At 48.7% G+C, this 13,970-nt stretch overlaps 1 protein-coding gene and 1 pseudogene across 1 annotated transcript; both read right to left on the bottom strand.

Annotated features, from left to right (window-relative positions):
• Positions 1–3,007: 3,007 nt before the first annotated feature.
• Positions 3,008–3,648, bottom strand: LOC142428552 (annexin A1-like; annotated as a pseudogene).
• An 8,008-nt stretch (positions 3,649–11,656) lies between these two features.
• GAL3ST1 (galactose-3-O-sulfotransferase 1) lies at positions 11,657–13,703 on the bottom strand. Its single transcript, XM_075534849.1, has 2 exons — positions 13,576–13,703; positions 11,657–12,797 (listed from the first exon to the last, which is right to left on the bottom strand). Exons 1-2 carry the CDS (start codon positions 13,701–13,703, stop codon positions 11,657–11,659), a joined length of 1,269 nt encoding a protein of 422 aa, XP_075390964.1.
• Between the last annotated feature and the right edge of the window lie 267 nt (positions 13,704–13,970).

Here is a 13,970-nt window from a genome sequence, read left to right as displayed (position 1 = left end):
GGAGTTCAGGGTGCAAATTTAGTTCCAATTGGCTGAGGAGGAAGCAACTCCCCTAATAAGCTGGGTCTCCCCCTCTGGGGGACAGCCTGACAGCCCCCAAATCCAAGGACATCACAAGGAAAAATTTAAAAGGGGTAAAATATATATTATTGGTTTAAAACTCAAATCCAAGTCTGGTTGCTCAACTCCAAGGGAAGCTGTTAACATACATCAGCATAAGAAGTAACCTAGCTAAGGAATGTCAGAACTCAGCTACAGGGCCTGGCAGCTTTTAGCATAACAAAGACCCACTTTAAACAGCAAGAAGCTACAGCCCAGTGACTGTGAGAGACAATTACATTTGAGTATACTCTAGCTGCCCAAAGAGATAAAATAAATAATAAAATCCTCGGGCTTGCTGTTTAACGTTTTTGTCTCCTCTTTGCCTCTTTCTTGGTCTCTCACATTCTACTGCTAATCTCCAGACCTCTCCCCTTAGCCTAGGGCATTTACACCTGTGCCACACCCAGCTGGTGAGCTCCACCACGTTCCAAGCTGCAGCAGGAACCTCTGCCCAACCTCCGCAACACCAAAGCAGGCAACCCTTCTGGGTCTCTCCCCTGAGAGAGAAGCCACAGGAGGATAACATGGTAGGTTAATTCTATAGTGAAATAAGCTGTAGGCAGTTCGAAGAAGTACTCCTACTGTGGGGCCCAAGTAAAGTTCAACTGGGTTAGGGCTAGAATAGGCTGTGGAAAACCAAAGTTTGAGGTAGGCCTAAGTTTTGGTTTCTCGGAAAGGGCCTAAGGTTCAGTTTCAGGTTCCTGGAACAGACATAAACCACTGCCTGATGTAGCCTAACCCAAGCTGACCAATGGGACACAGTGTCCAATAGGTGACCACCCACCATCGGCAGACCAATCAGGAGGACACACGCGATCCTACTGGCCAGTCACTGCTGGACAAGACTGGCACCAGAAATATTCTCCAATAAATTTAAAGAATAATAACCCTGGACTGCCCCTTGACCCCTAACCCTATAAAAGCCTGGAGAACAAAGAACTGGGGGCTGATTCTCTTTTGGACGCTGGGTCCCCGCTGCGCTGGTCAGTGGAGGGAGGGAAGCCTTAGCTCGAGCTAGAAAAATAAAACTCCTTTGCCATTTTTGCATCTCAACTGGTCGTAATTCTTCCATGCGCCCAAGGTGAGCTCCCATTCCATTCCCCAGTCTAACACTACAAGTCTCCCAGAGAGAGCCAGTGCTCTTCGAATCCCAGGAAAATGGCACCTGGCTCATCTAAAACAGCGCAATGCAAACAGCCATCAGCCCTAACAACCTCAATGAAAAAACGGGAGAAACAGAAGGCAATACCAGAAGATGGCCTGAACATGATGACATGCATAGAAGAAGCAGACACTGAGCTGCCACAGAAAGAAATGTTCAGAATGCTACTTGGAGTAATAAAGGATACAAGGGAAACAATACAGAAAAAGGATGAAATGATAGAAGAGGTAAAAGCCAAAAATTACAGAGAAATACAGGAGCTTAGGGAGGAGATAACAAAAACCAGTAGCAGATTCATGGACCTCGAGAAGCAACTGGAGGAATCAGAGAACCGCACCAGTGACTTGGAAAGCAGTCAAGCAGATTTCAACAAACACGAACAAAAATCTAATAAGATCATCAGAGAAGCTGAAGAAAACTTAAGAGCTATGTCTGATGCTATGAAGCGGAACAACATTAGAATTATAGGCTTATCGGAGGAAGACACAACAAAGAAGTCATCTGCAACAATAGTGAGAGAATCCTTGGAGGAAAGCTTCCCCAGCTTAGTGAATGAAAACCAGGCAACCATTCAGGAGGCTGAAAGAATCCCAGCAAGACGGGACCCCAAGAGAAGTCACCAAGGCACACAATAGTTAAATTATCCAACTTTGAGGAAAAGGAGAAAATCAGGGTTTCAGCAATTCCTCTTAGTTATGTCGCACTTGATCATGCCCAACCAGGCCTCCCACACCCTTCTCATCCCCAATTTGGATCGCTTGTTGTTCCCTTGTCCCTGGGTTTATTAACACCACTAACTTTCTCCCCACCTCCCTGTCTCCCATGCCCCATGGAACTACCAGTCCCGTTGTTTTCTCCTCCAATTATTCATCCAGCCTATCTTAGTCCAGGGTTATTATTCTTTAAATTTATTGGAGAATATTTCTGGTGCCAGTCTTGTCCAGCAGTAACTGGCCAGTTAGGGTCGCATGTGTCCTCCCGATTGGTCTGCTGACGGTGGGTGGTCACCTGTTGGACACTGTGTCCCATTGGTCAACTTGGGTCAGGATGGGGAAACATCTATGTGCATATATTAATAAGGTTAGTATTAAGGCAGCAGTGGGACATTGGACCTCCACTCAAGTACTCCCTCAATGCAAGAATATTTTCTTCTATTAAATTGGCATTCTATGATGCTCACCTTCCCAACACAACCGCTGAAGACAAAGTGGGTGAACAACTAAATGTGGTGAAGAAAGCTGATGGTACCCGGCTATCAAAAGAGATAGCGTCTGGGGTCTTAAAGGTAATACTATATATTTTTCTTTTACTCTAAATTATGGCTACCCACCACCACTCCCCTGGCCGTGGGCTCAAGGCAACCAACCACGCGGAGAGCTCCGGAGAGAGGTTCCCCTCGTGTCTGGGATTCTGTCCCCTCTCCGCCGTCTGTCTGCAGAGATCGCTGCTCCTGGCAGGGGCACAGCCGGCGCCTGCAGTCTCGCCAAAGCTACAGCGCATTAAAGCGTTCTTGGTTTGCTTTGTGAGTGGAAATCCCACTCAAAAAGGGGTTCAGGAGAGACCCTGGTACCCTAGCTCTAATTTCAGGACTCCACCTCCCCATTTCTTTCGCTTTATCTCCCAATTTTCTGGTCTGGCAGCAGGAGCTCCGGAGTGATGTCCTATCTGGTCGCCATTTCCTCCCTGTCCTCCCCCACCCCCCAGAGTGGGTAGTTATAATTCTTGAGGATATCAAAAGGATGTCTAGTTTCCTCCACAAAGAGTCACCAGGATTTGTTCATAGTCTCCCTTGGTTTCATCCAGGATGGTTGGTGAAGAGAGACACATACATCCTCTGATAGAATGCTCTGAGATCACTCATGTCAACCTCAGAACAAGAAACCATTATCCCCATCAATGCCCGATGAAGTCACGCTGACTGTATTTGGTGTATTTCTGAAACACTCCGCAAAGACGGTGATGGCTTCTTGTGGTCAGAATGGTATTGGAGTCATTCCGATCTGGCCCCTTTCTCTTTTCTCCTGCTTCATATAAGGCCCTGGTATCCATGACAGTCAAGTTGTTCAGACCACCAAGTTCCTCACACCAACATATTCAGATCAGTCTCCCTTGACCAGGGAAAGCAAAGCCTTCCGAAGAACCAGATGCGTCTGGAGGGATGTCTTTGGCCAGATCTCTCTTCAGGTCATCTCTTCAGACTCTGCTGATTTCTATGATTTCCCTGTTAGTTCTTAATGTCAAAATTTCAGTGAGAATGTCCTCATAAGTTCCAAGGCAGCTCAGAGTTCATTAGCGTCAAACTGGGTAAGAGAGTTTAATAGAGCCAAGGCAACTTACTCAAAGTGGCCTGCTCAGGCTTTCCTCAGAGCTTCACCCAGGGCCATGGATCTCAACCTTCCTAATGCCACAACCCTTTATTTAATACAGTTCCTCATGTGGTGGTGACCACCCCAAACCATGAAATTATTTTCATTGCTATTTCATAACTGTCATTTTGCTACTGTTAGGAATCGTCATGTAAATATCTGATAGGCAGGCTGTATTTTCATCATTACAAATGGAACATCATTAAACATAATGAAAGCATAGTGATTAATCACAAAACAAAATGCAATTATATGGTGTGAACCATTTATGTGTTTTCTGATGTGGGTCGAGACCCACAGGTTGAGAACCACTGATCCAGTGGCTTTCCTTTCTCCTGGGGGTATGCGGCTTGGCGTTGCTGGCAATGTTGTGCATTGGTTCTTAATTCCCATGTCAATGGTGGTTGTTTCATGCACACCTTTAACTGTTAATGCCTGTGCTAGGCAGCAACATCTGAGCCTGGACTGAAGGTAGCAGAAGGGCTTTCTGCTGACACAGAGCTGCCTTTGGATCCTTTGTTTTAACGTATTCCTGGTCTTCATTGTCAGTAAACCAGACCTGCTTGAAGAATTTGGATACCTTCGCCATCATTAAAAAAAAAAAAAAAAAAAGTTTTGTTTTCTGCCTCCGTCCAGAAATTAGAGAGGACCTTCTCTTGAGTGTTTCACTACAGCCAACATTTTTACAATATTAAATCTTCCTACACATGAACAAGGGATAGTCTTCCATTTATAGAATAAGTCTCTTGATTTCCTGTAGTAGTGCTTTGTGGTTTCCTTTTCTACGTCTTTTGGGTGGTTATTGTAAATAGAATTGTTTTATTCATTTCAATTTCAGAGTTCTTTTCTGTGGGGGCAGGTCAGATGCTCTCAGGAAGCTTCCCTGAAGGCAGTCCCTGCCAGACTGCTGTCTCCCCACACCACAGGGGTGGGGGCCTGCGACCATTAGCTTGGTTCCTTTAGGTGGAGTTCACACCCCACTGATAATGGTCTCTATCAGTGGACCCAGAGAACAGGTCAAAGTTAAGCTGCCATCCTAAATCTAGGATCCGCCCATCTTATCACATGTATACCCCAATCCTTCCTCTTCCTGTGGTGTGTATGTCCCTAGACCACTCCCTCTCATTACTGTATTACCTATAGCACAACCCCTTCCTGTGACGTATGTCCTCACCTGCAATTAGGGTGCTTGCATGTCCCCAGAGAATATAAAAAGCCTGGGCTAGCATTAAAAGCTCTCTCTCCCTCCACGTGCAACACGAAGCGGGGGTGAGCATGCTACCATGAACTGTGTCTTGAGTCCATTTATTTCAATACTTCTATCTCTCATGTTCTCTATAACTTTGCTATGATCTTTACTTATTATCGCTGTACAATTGTGCCTACCAGACCCGTAATGATGTGTTAGGGGCCGGCTTCCCCTGACCCTTTTCCTTAGTGTACAGGGAGCCTATTGATTTTTGCATGCTGACCGTGCAGCCTGCCAGAGATCAGCTAGTTGCAACCTGCCAGCATTGGTGTTTTCTACACATAAAATTCTACCATCTGCAAACAGAGAGAGTTTTACTTCTCCCTTGATTTCTTTTTCTTTTTGTCTAGCAGTTCTGGCTAAGATCACCAGGACTATATTAAATAAGAGCAGCCTTGTCTGGGTCCCCTTAGCAGAGAGAATACTTTCAGTTGCTCCCCATTGAATGAAATGCTTGCGATTGGTTTTGTGTGTGTGGCCTTCATTAGGGTGAGTAATTGCCCTCCGACTCTTATCTCATTGTGTGTTGTTATAAACATTAGTGTTGGATTTTGTCAAATGCCTTTTCTGCATCAATCAATATAATCATATGGTCCTTTTGTTGTATTTATATGATGAATTACACTGATTGTTTGTTTTTTTTTCATATCATCCGACCAAATTATTAATGGATGTTCATAGCTCATTGTGAGTCATACCCTGTCAGCAGATGGAGGTCCTGACAGCTGCTCCACCCACACCATTCAGGCTGACTCTACTTCAAGGTGGAAGCTTGCCCTGAGTCATATTTTGAGCGCCTTCTAAACTGAGGGCTCATCTTCTGGCACTATATCAGGAAGTAGTCCACTGCTATTCAGAAAGTGTTCAGTGAATAATCCTTCCGAGTTGACTTCCTCGTCCTTCGTCCTAGGCTGTCTTACTCTGCAAATGAAGCAGAAACCTGACCACCCGGAAGGACCTTGGGCCTCTACTCAAACACTCCCTCAATGCATGAATACCTTATTTTATTAAATTGGAACTCTATGATGCTCACTCTCCCGACACAACGGCTGGAGCCAAAGTGGGTGAACAAGTAAATGTGGTGAAGAAAGCTGATGGTGCCCGGCTATCAAAAGAGATAGTGACTGGGGTCTTAAAGGCTTGAAGATAAACAAGCGGCCATCTAGCTCAGAAGCAACAAAGTCCACATGGAAGAACACACCAGCCTGTGTGATCGAGTGGTCCCAAAGGGATCAGTTACCAGGCATCAAAGAACAAAAAATCATATCATTGACTGCACACCTCCATGATAGGATCGCTGAAGACAAATGGGTGCATAAGCAAATGTGGTGAAGAAAGCTGATGGTGCCCGGCTATCAAAAGAGATAGTGTCTGGGGTCTTAAAGGCTTGAAGGTGAACAAGCGGCCATCTAGCTCAGAAGCAAAAAAGCCCACATGGAAGAAGCACACCGGCCAGTGCGATCACGAGGTGCCAAGGGACCAGGTATAAGGCATCATGCAAAAAAAACAAAAAACAACGATATAAGTGTGTGTAGGTATGTGTATATATGTGTATATGTATATATATATATATATATATATGTATGTATATATATATATATATATATATATATATATATATATATATACCATATTAAATGAAGGGGGAAGTGCAGAGTGGAGACCCAAGGCCCAAGTGTCGGCCAATGGAGATCCCCTCATAGAGGCGTTTAGGAGAGGAGATGGGTTAATTAGGGTACGAGGTAGTACCGATGAAGAACACAGCTTTTCCCCAGATCCTGGACGCTTCCTCCCCCCAACTACCATGATCCGAATTCTACCTTGCAGGCCTGGATAGGACAGAGGCTGTACACTGGTACATATGAGGGCTGGAGGTACAGGGAATCCAGGTGGATGATACCTTCAGGACCAAGGGTGTGAGGGACGATGCTGGGAGAGTGGAGGGTGAGTGGGTTGGAAAGGGGGAACTGATTACAGGGATCCACATGTGACCTCTTCCCTGGGAGAGGGACAGCAGAGAAGGGGGGGAAGGGAGACTCCGGATAGGGCAAGATATGACAAAATAACGAGGTATAAATTACCAAGGGCACATGAGGGAGGGGGGAAAGGGGAGGGAGGGGAAAAAAAGAGGACCTGATGCAAGGGGCTTAAGTGGAGAGCAAATGCCTAGAGAATGATTGGGGCAGGGAATGTATGGATGTGCTTTATACAATTGATGTATGTATATGTATGGATGGTGATAAGAGTTGTATGAGTCCCTAATAAAATGTAAAAAAAGAAAAGAGGAGAAAAAAATGATCAGGGCAAAGACTGTACAGATGTGCTTTATACAATTGATGTATGTATATGTATGAACTGTGATAAGAATTGTATGAGCCCCTAATAAATTGTTAAAATTAAAAAAAAAAAGAAACCTGACCACCATCGTGGGCAACCAATCAGATACTGGAAATACCAGTGACACAGTTTCCAGTATCATGACACGCATGTTATCACAGTGTGGCAAACTGACAGGCGAGTGGTAGCCACAGGTATACTGGTAGATTTTTTTTTCTTCATGTTTCAGGAACCCGATGAAGAGTTTGTAGTTGGTTGATTCTCAGATATCCTCTGATTTTCTTCTCAGGTAGTTAGTTTATTGTGCCAGCCTGGTCGATAAACACATGTGTGGTTAATTGAAGGGCGGAGGGATAAATGGCTCAGTGAGCCTCACTTTTTTAGTTCTCGGATCTCTTGCTCTCTGATGGCCGGACCAGGGTGCAGCTGCCTTAGCCAGTTCCCTGCTTCAGCTGGCAAGGCTCACTTCCTGCAAGACATCCTTGAGGAGAAGCCACATGGACCTACCCTGAAACAGCCATGGATGCTGGAGCAGCCACGTAGAGACCCCTGCCAGTGCTGAGATGCTTACAGGTTCACTGATTCAGCTTTCCTCCTGCAGTCGGCATCATAGTGTGTATTTTTTGAGATGGAGGAGGACTTTGTGGATTGGTGTTGGACATATGGGTTAATGGGTGAACGTTGGACTTGTGTGCTTGGCCAGCATGGGTTGGGATGTTTTCTTGATGTGTGTTTACCCTTTTTATAAAACTCTCTCTTATACACGATTTATATAGCCAAAATAAGTTGGGGGCTAATAAATTATGTGGATTTGTTTCTCTAAAGTACCCAGACTAATACACTTTCTCAAAAGAAGGGCGGGGGGAGCTTTCTGATCTCTTCATATTTGGTAATTCCCCACTACCTCGTTCTAACCAACCCAAGTGTCAACCAATGAAGATGACTAGCTATACTCCAGCCACCTGCAGACTAACTCAGCCAAAGAAGCTGGCTTGAGTGGGACCCCCAGCTGGCTGTGGGGTTTGCCTTTATAAACCTTTGTTGCTCTTTGCCTCAGCAGAGGGGTCTGTCTTGCCCTATGGGATTCACCGTTTCTCCAACTTAAGTTTTTTGTGCTCTCCATAAACCTCTTTTTAATTTAGAATTTTCTGTCTGAGTTTTATTCTTTGGCAGAAAAATCGTGACTAATAAAGTCAGTGCCAATAGAATAACACATTATTGTTGTCATCATTGTTGATATTACAGGAGTGATTTTTGGCCCTTTGAAATCACTGCCAGTGAATCTTTATTGAATTACGGAGTACTCCAATTTAAGATGTCCTCATATCGTATTCTGCTATCGCTATCTTTGGATGGATAAATTATGGGCTAGGAAGGAAGAGGGAGTTGATAGCAATAATGACTGTATAACCCCACTTGAGGGCAGTGAATAACAGAATTGCAGGTGAATGGCACAATAGGTGGTGAAAGATACAGAAAAACAAATAATATAGTAACAAGGGTTCCTGGTTGGGGGGTCGGGAAGAGGGAGGGAATAAAGGGGAGCTGATATCTATGAGTTCAAGAAGAAAGAAAATGTTTTGAAACTGATAGTCCTAGCAATTGTATAATTATGCTTGATCTAATTGAATTATGGACAGCTATAATATCTGTAGGAGTTCCCAATAAAATTATTTATAAAAATAATAATAATTTGAAAATAACTAAATTGTGGGCTAATAAATTATCTCACAACATTGTGGCCAGTACTACCCTCTCCTGTGAATTCTTTGTTGTTGTCAATCTTTTTGTTTGTTGCTTCTTCCCAGAGGTTCACCAGGTGCCACAAACAGTTCAGTGCTTGACTTCTAACTGCCTGGAACTTTGATTCCAAAAGGTCATAGCTTTGAACTTCCAATGGACCAGTTAATTCTCCCAGTGGGGAGTCAGTGTTGACTCAGCTGAGTAAGTATTGACTCAGCAGCGGTGGGTTTTCTCTCTGTTGATGTAAAGTAGGCAAAGGCTATGTGTATTTGCTCATTTCTTGCTATAAGGAAAATTATGAAGGTACAGGCAATTACTCCAGGGGCTCAAGGGGTCAGTTCAGTGGGATGAAGGAGTTTCCCAGATGTGGAGTTTTCAATGTTTCAATTGGGACAGTTCTGGGAAACTCGAGCAGTTGGTCACCTTCCTTGAACCATGTGCTTACTCCCATGTGGTAGTTACATAATCACCGGATTATGTAACTTGCAGAGGGGTGGGGTCTAGCCTGTCAAACAGGTCACAGCTTGGTGGCCTCATTTGGAGGTGCTACGGAGATAAATACCGGAGGCCAGATACACATGGACTCTTTGCTACACATTCCTGTTGACAAGCCACAGGGAGACACACTGATGGCAGCCAGAGCCCTGGAGCTGGAGGAGCCACGTGGAGACCCACGCCAGCGCTGAGATGCTTCCATCGCCACTGGATCCACAGGACTTTCCACCCACTGGCCTGTGATCTTCTGCATTTGGTGGCATTGCATGTGTTGCATGAGTCTAAAGAGGAATTTATAGATTGGTATCAGACATATGGGCTAATTATCAGACTTATAGACTTGATCTGGACTGGGCTGGGATGTTTTCTCAATATACAATTGCTCATTGATATAAAACTCTTTCTTATCCACATATGAGGGTCTCTGAATTTGTTTCTCCAGTCTACCCAGACCAACACATCCCAGGGGTCAAAAGCAGAACGATCTGAGTTTGAGGTCCAACTCTGCTACTGTGTGACCTGGGGTCGGTCATTTAACCTCTCTGAGCTCTGCTCCATAAAACAGGGGCGTGGTAGGTACTCAGAGGGGTATGAGGTGCATCGTGGACTGCCAAAGGAAAACAAGCAAATCAGTCTTGGAAGAAGTACAGCCAGAATGGTCCTTAGAAGTGAGGATGGCATTTACTTTGGACATGGGAATAGGAAGGAACCATCCCTGGAAAAGATGTCTTGCTTGGTAGAGGGTGAGCAAAAAAGACAAAGACCTTTATAACAAGATTGATCCAGCTGGTACTATAATGGGCTCAAGCCTAGCAATAATTTAGAGGATGGTCCAGGACCAGGTAGTGTGTACTTCTGTCATCTGTGGGATGGCTACAAGGAGGAACCAACTCTGCAGCACCCAATACTGCCCTACAAACACGGACACCATCCCTTCACACAGCTGAGCTCAAACCAGTCTTCAGTAAAGAGTTGGGTGGCTGCCATTTTGGCATTTCAGTTCTGGACGCCACTTTCTGATCCTGTGCCCCAGGCAAGACTCCTGTTCCTCTGGGATGCCACGGAGATCAAGTAGAACCAGGAAGCCCCCCTCCAAATATGAGCACAGGAGGGAAGGGTGCCTGGTTGACTGTATGCTTGGGGCTGCCTCAGGGCGGGGCAGAAAAGACACTTGATGAAAATGGTACACTCCTTAGTTGTATTAACTGGCTCCCAGCATGAAGTGGCGAGTCCCAGAGTCTGGGAGAGATTGGCGCATAAGCAGGTGTGAGAGACAGACAGAGTGGGGAGTGTAGGAACAATGGGACAGACATCAAGCTGGCTCAGACCTGGGAGCCAAGTAGGGACAGGTGAGGGCTTGGAGTGCAGGAGATAGTTTGTCTGACTTGCCCTTTGGCAAACTTCCCTGCCTCCGTTCTCACATCTATAGAGTGTAAAGGTAATTGTTCCTGCCTGGCAGGGTTATTGTGAGATAAAGGAGATCATGTGAGAACCCCTTACTCTGGAGCGGCTGGCTGATGCGTGTATGCTCCCCACCTCCCTCTCCCTCCATGAGGATCATGTCACCTGACCAGACCAGCCACCACCCCTGCTCCACCCTTGGCCACTAAGTGAGTTTCCCTCTCTGAGCGCCTTCCCTACTCCCATGAGATAGCAACAGCTCCCACCACCCTGACTGTGGGTGGGGATCAATGAGATCACACACACACACACACACACACACACACACACACACACACACACACACACAGAGTTTCCCAGGTCCTTGTAGCCTGAGGAGTCCCTGGGCTTCAGCGTGTCCCAGACCTCTGGCTGTGTCTTGCAAACAAACACAGGCCCTGATATGCACTCTTGGGGTCCCCCCACCCAGGCCCCACCAGTCACCACTGAGGCTGATTAACAAAAAACACAACATCAAATTCTTTTACTTCTGGGGTCTCCCCCTTTTCTGGGGAGCCAGGAACTAGAACATTCGTTTATGGGGAGGGTTTAATAAAAAAGGTATAATTAGTCAAATACTGATCTCGGTTAGGCCCGCATCTCCCCAGCAACCCCACCTCACCCGGGTGTGTATGTTTGGGGGAGGGGGGGCAAAGGGGCACAAGGAGGAACACAGGGCAGACAGCAACAGTGGGTCCTAGTTCCAGCCCCTCCCCTGCGAGTGATCAGCAGGAGACCCGGGGACCGGGGCGCGGGGCGCGGTCACCACTGCAGGAAATCCCTGATGAACTTCCAGAGCTTGGTGACCCACAGGTTGGCGCCGAGGTCCATCAGGTACTGGATCTCGGGCGTCAGCATGCGGCGGCAGAGCTGCGCGTGCCGCCGCCCGATGCTCTTCTTGAGGTTGTAGCCCAGGATGGGCTTGGCGCCCAGCGGCTGCCAGGGCTGCAGGGCCGAGTCCTGGATGGCGGCCGCGTCCACCGCCTGGCCTCCGTCGATGCAGATGCGGCGCATGCGCTCGTTGGCCCGCCGCAGGGCGGCCACCTCGCGGGCCATGCGCTCGCGCCCGAAGGCCTCCACCTGGCGCCAGAAGGAGGCGTTGAAGTGGCCGTAGAGGCGCGCGTCCAGCCCGTTCCAGGCAGTGGCGCGCCGGTACAGCTCGCCGGTGAGGCGCGGCCCCGCGGCGGCGCGGCGCGCGTTGAGCTTGAAGTAGAGCACGTCCTCCAGCTCCCAGCAGAGCAGCTCCTTGAGCAGCACCAGCGACTCGTCGAAGTACTCCTGCAGCAGCACCAGCTGGAAGCGCCGCTCCACCTCCAGGATGTGCTCGCGCACGCGCGGGCTGCCCGGGTCCAGGCCGCTGTCATAGCCCAGGTCGAAGAAGAGCAGGTTGTGGAGGTAGTGCGCGTTGAAGCCGCGCGGGTCGTAGTAGCGGCGCGGGTCCTGCAGGAACTGGGACAGCTTGTCCCGGCCCGGGAGCTTCCAGGTGAGCGGCACCACTGGCCCGAAGTAGTGGAAGGAGGACTCGAAGAGGCGCGCCGGGTCGCGCAGCACCGTGATGAAGGTGGCGTTGGGCGGCACCAGGCTGCGCACTTCGTCGTAGTGGAAGCGCATGTGGTTGCAGATGATGTTGAAGCAGGCGCCCGGCCGGTAGTCCTGCACCTGGCTGCGGGCGAAGAAGGCCGGGTAGTCAAAGTCGTTGCGCCCGCTGGGGAAGGCGAACTTGAGCCCGTGCTTCTGGCCGAAGCGGAACAGGATGTTGAGCAGCGTGCTGCTGGCCGTCTTGTGGGTCTTCATGAACACGATGTTCCGCCGCGGCTGGCACCCGCCCGCAGAGCCCTTAGTGGGAGTCGCTGCCTGGGGCTCATCCCCGGCCGGGGAGCAGGGTGCTGCGGCCTCTGGAGTTCTGGGGGTGGAGGGGCGGGACAGAGAAGCATGGGAGCCTCAGGGGGCTGCGAGGCTGTAGGGGTGTCCTCAGGACACCTCCCCAAGACAGCCAGTCCCCCACCCCACCCTCTGCCAGCCCTAATCCTAATATGTGTAGAACGGGGTAACCGGGCAGACCTACATGCCCCGTTGTGGGCCCTGGATCTAGGTTTTGGCTTCTCTGGCCTCAGTTTCCTCATCTGTGAAATGGGGTGGAGCTGGCATGAGATTGACGCAAGATGGGGTCCAGCAGACCCTCCGGTTACAGCAGCTCCACCGACACTTGGTCTGAACGACTGTCAAGTCGGACCACATAACATTGTAATGTCTCCCCGTCCCAGACATCAGTGATCAGCAATTTCTTTGCCTTCAATTTAAGCCTAAAGGCTTAGGCTGTGCACAGGCCCGCTAGGTGAGAGGTGGAGCAGCCTGTCTCAAAGTCCTACAGGCCCCAGTAGGAATCCAGGCACTGTGTCAACCGGAGGACTTTGGATAGTCACTGCCCACTCAACGCCCCGGCTGGAGCCCTGATCCCCAGCCTGGGTTCTCAGTCTGTTGGAGTCTCATTCTCCATGAGACAGGTTCTGTTATTACCCCCACTTCACAGAGAAGGGTGCTGAGAACAGGAGAGGGGAGCGGTGAGGCCTTGAGTTCCACAGGGAGTTTTGCTCACAGTGGAACAGCAGCCTAGCCTGCTGCCCAGCATCCCCTCCCTCTACCCCACAGCCCTCCAGGGGCCACCCAGCAGCCCCACTCACGTGGAAGCCAGGCCGGCCTGCAGCGGGGGCACGGCATAGGAGTAGAGCAGCAGCAAGAAGCTGGTGAAGAGAGCGCCCAGCACCAGCCCTTTGGCCATGGACTCCCAGCGCCTCTTTGGTAGTGGCATTGCAGCACCTGGGGGCAGGGTAGAGGGGAGCGTCAGAACCCTGGCCGAGATGTCTGGACCTGCCTTCACCTGGAGCACCCAGAGCCAAACACACGGAGGAAGACAGCGACAGGGTTGTAGACAGAGCCCCGGAGACACACAGTGGAGAGAGACCGGCATACAGAGAGATGGTAGGTAAACTCAGGGGCGGGCAGCTGGGCATGGGGCAGAGAGAAAGGTTTCCTTCCCCGCCCCCTTTTCTCTGGAGCTTTCTAATGAGATGGTTTT

Source organism: Tenrec ecaudatus, chromosome 16, assembly GCF_050624435.1.
Source record: "Tenrec ecaudatus isolate mTenEca1 chromosome 16, mTenEca1.hap1, whole genome shotgun sequence".
Taxonomy (NCBI): Eukaryota; Metazoa; Chordata; class Mammalia; order Afrosoricida; family Tenrecidae; genus Tenrec; species Tenrec ecaudatus.
Note: the sequence above shows the minus strand (reverse complement) of the source record. Positions and strands in the feature narration are given on the sequence as shown.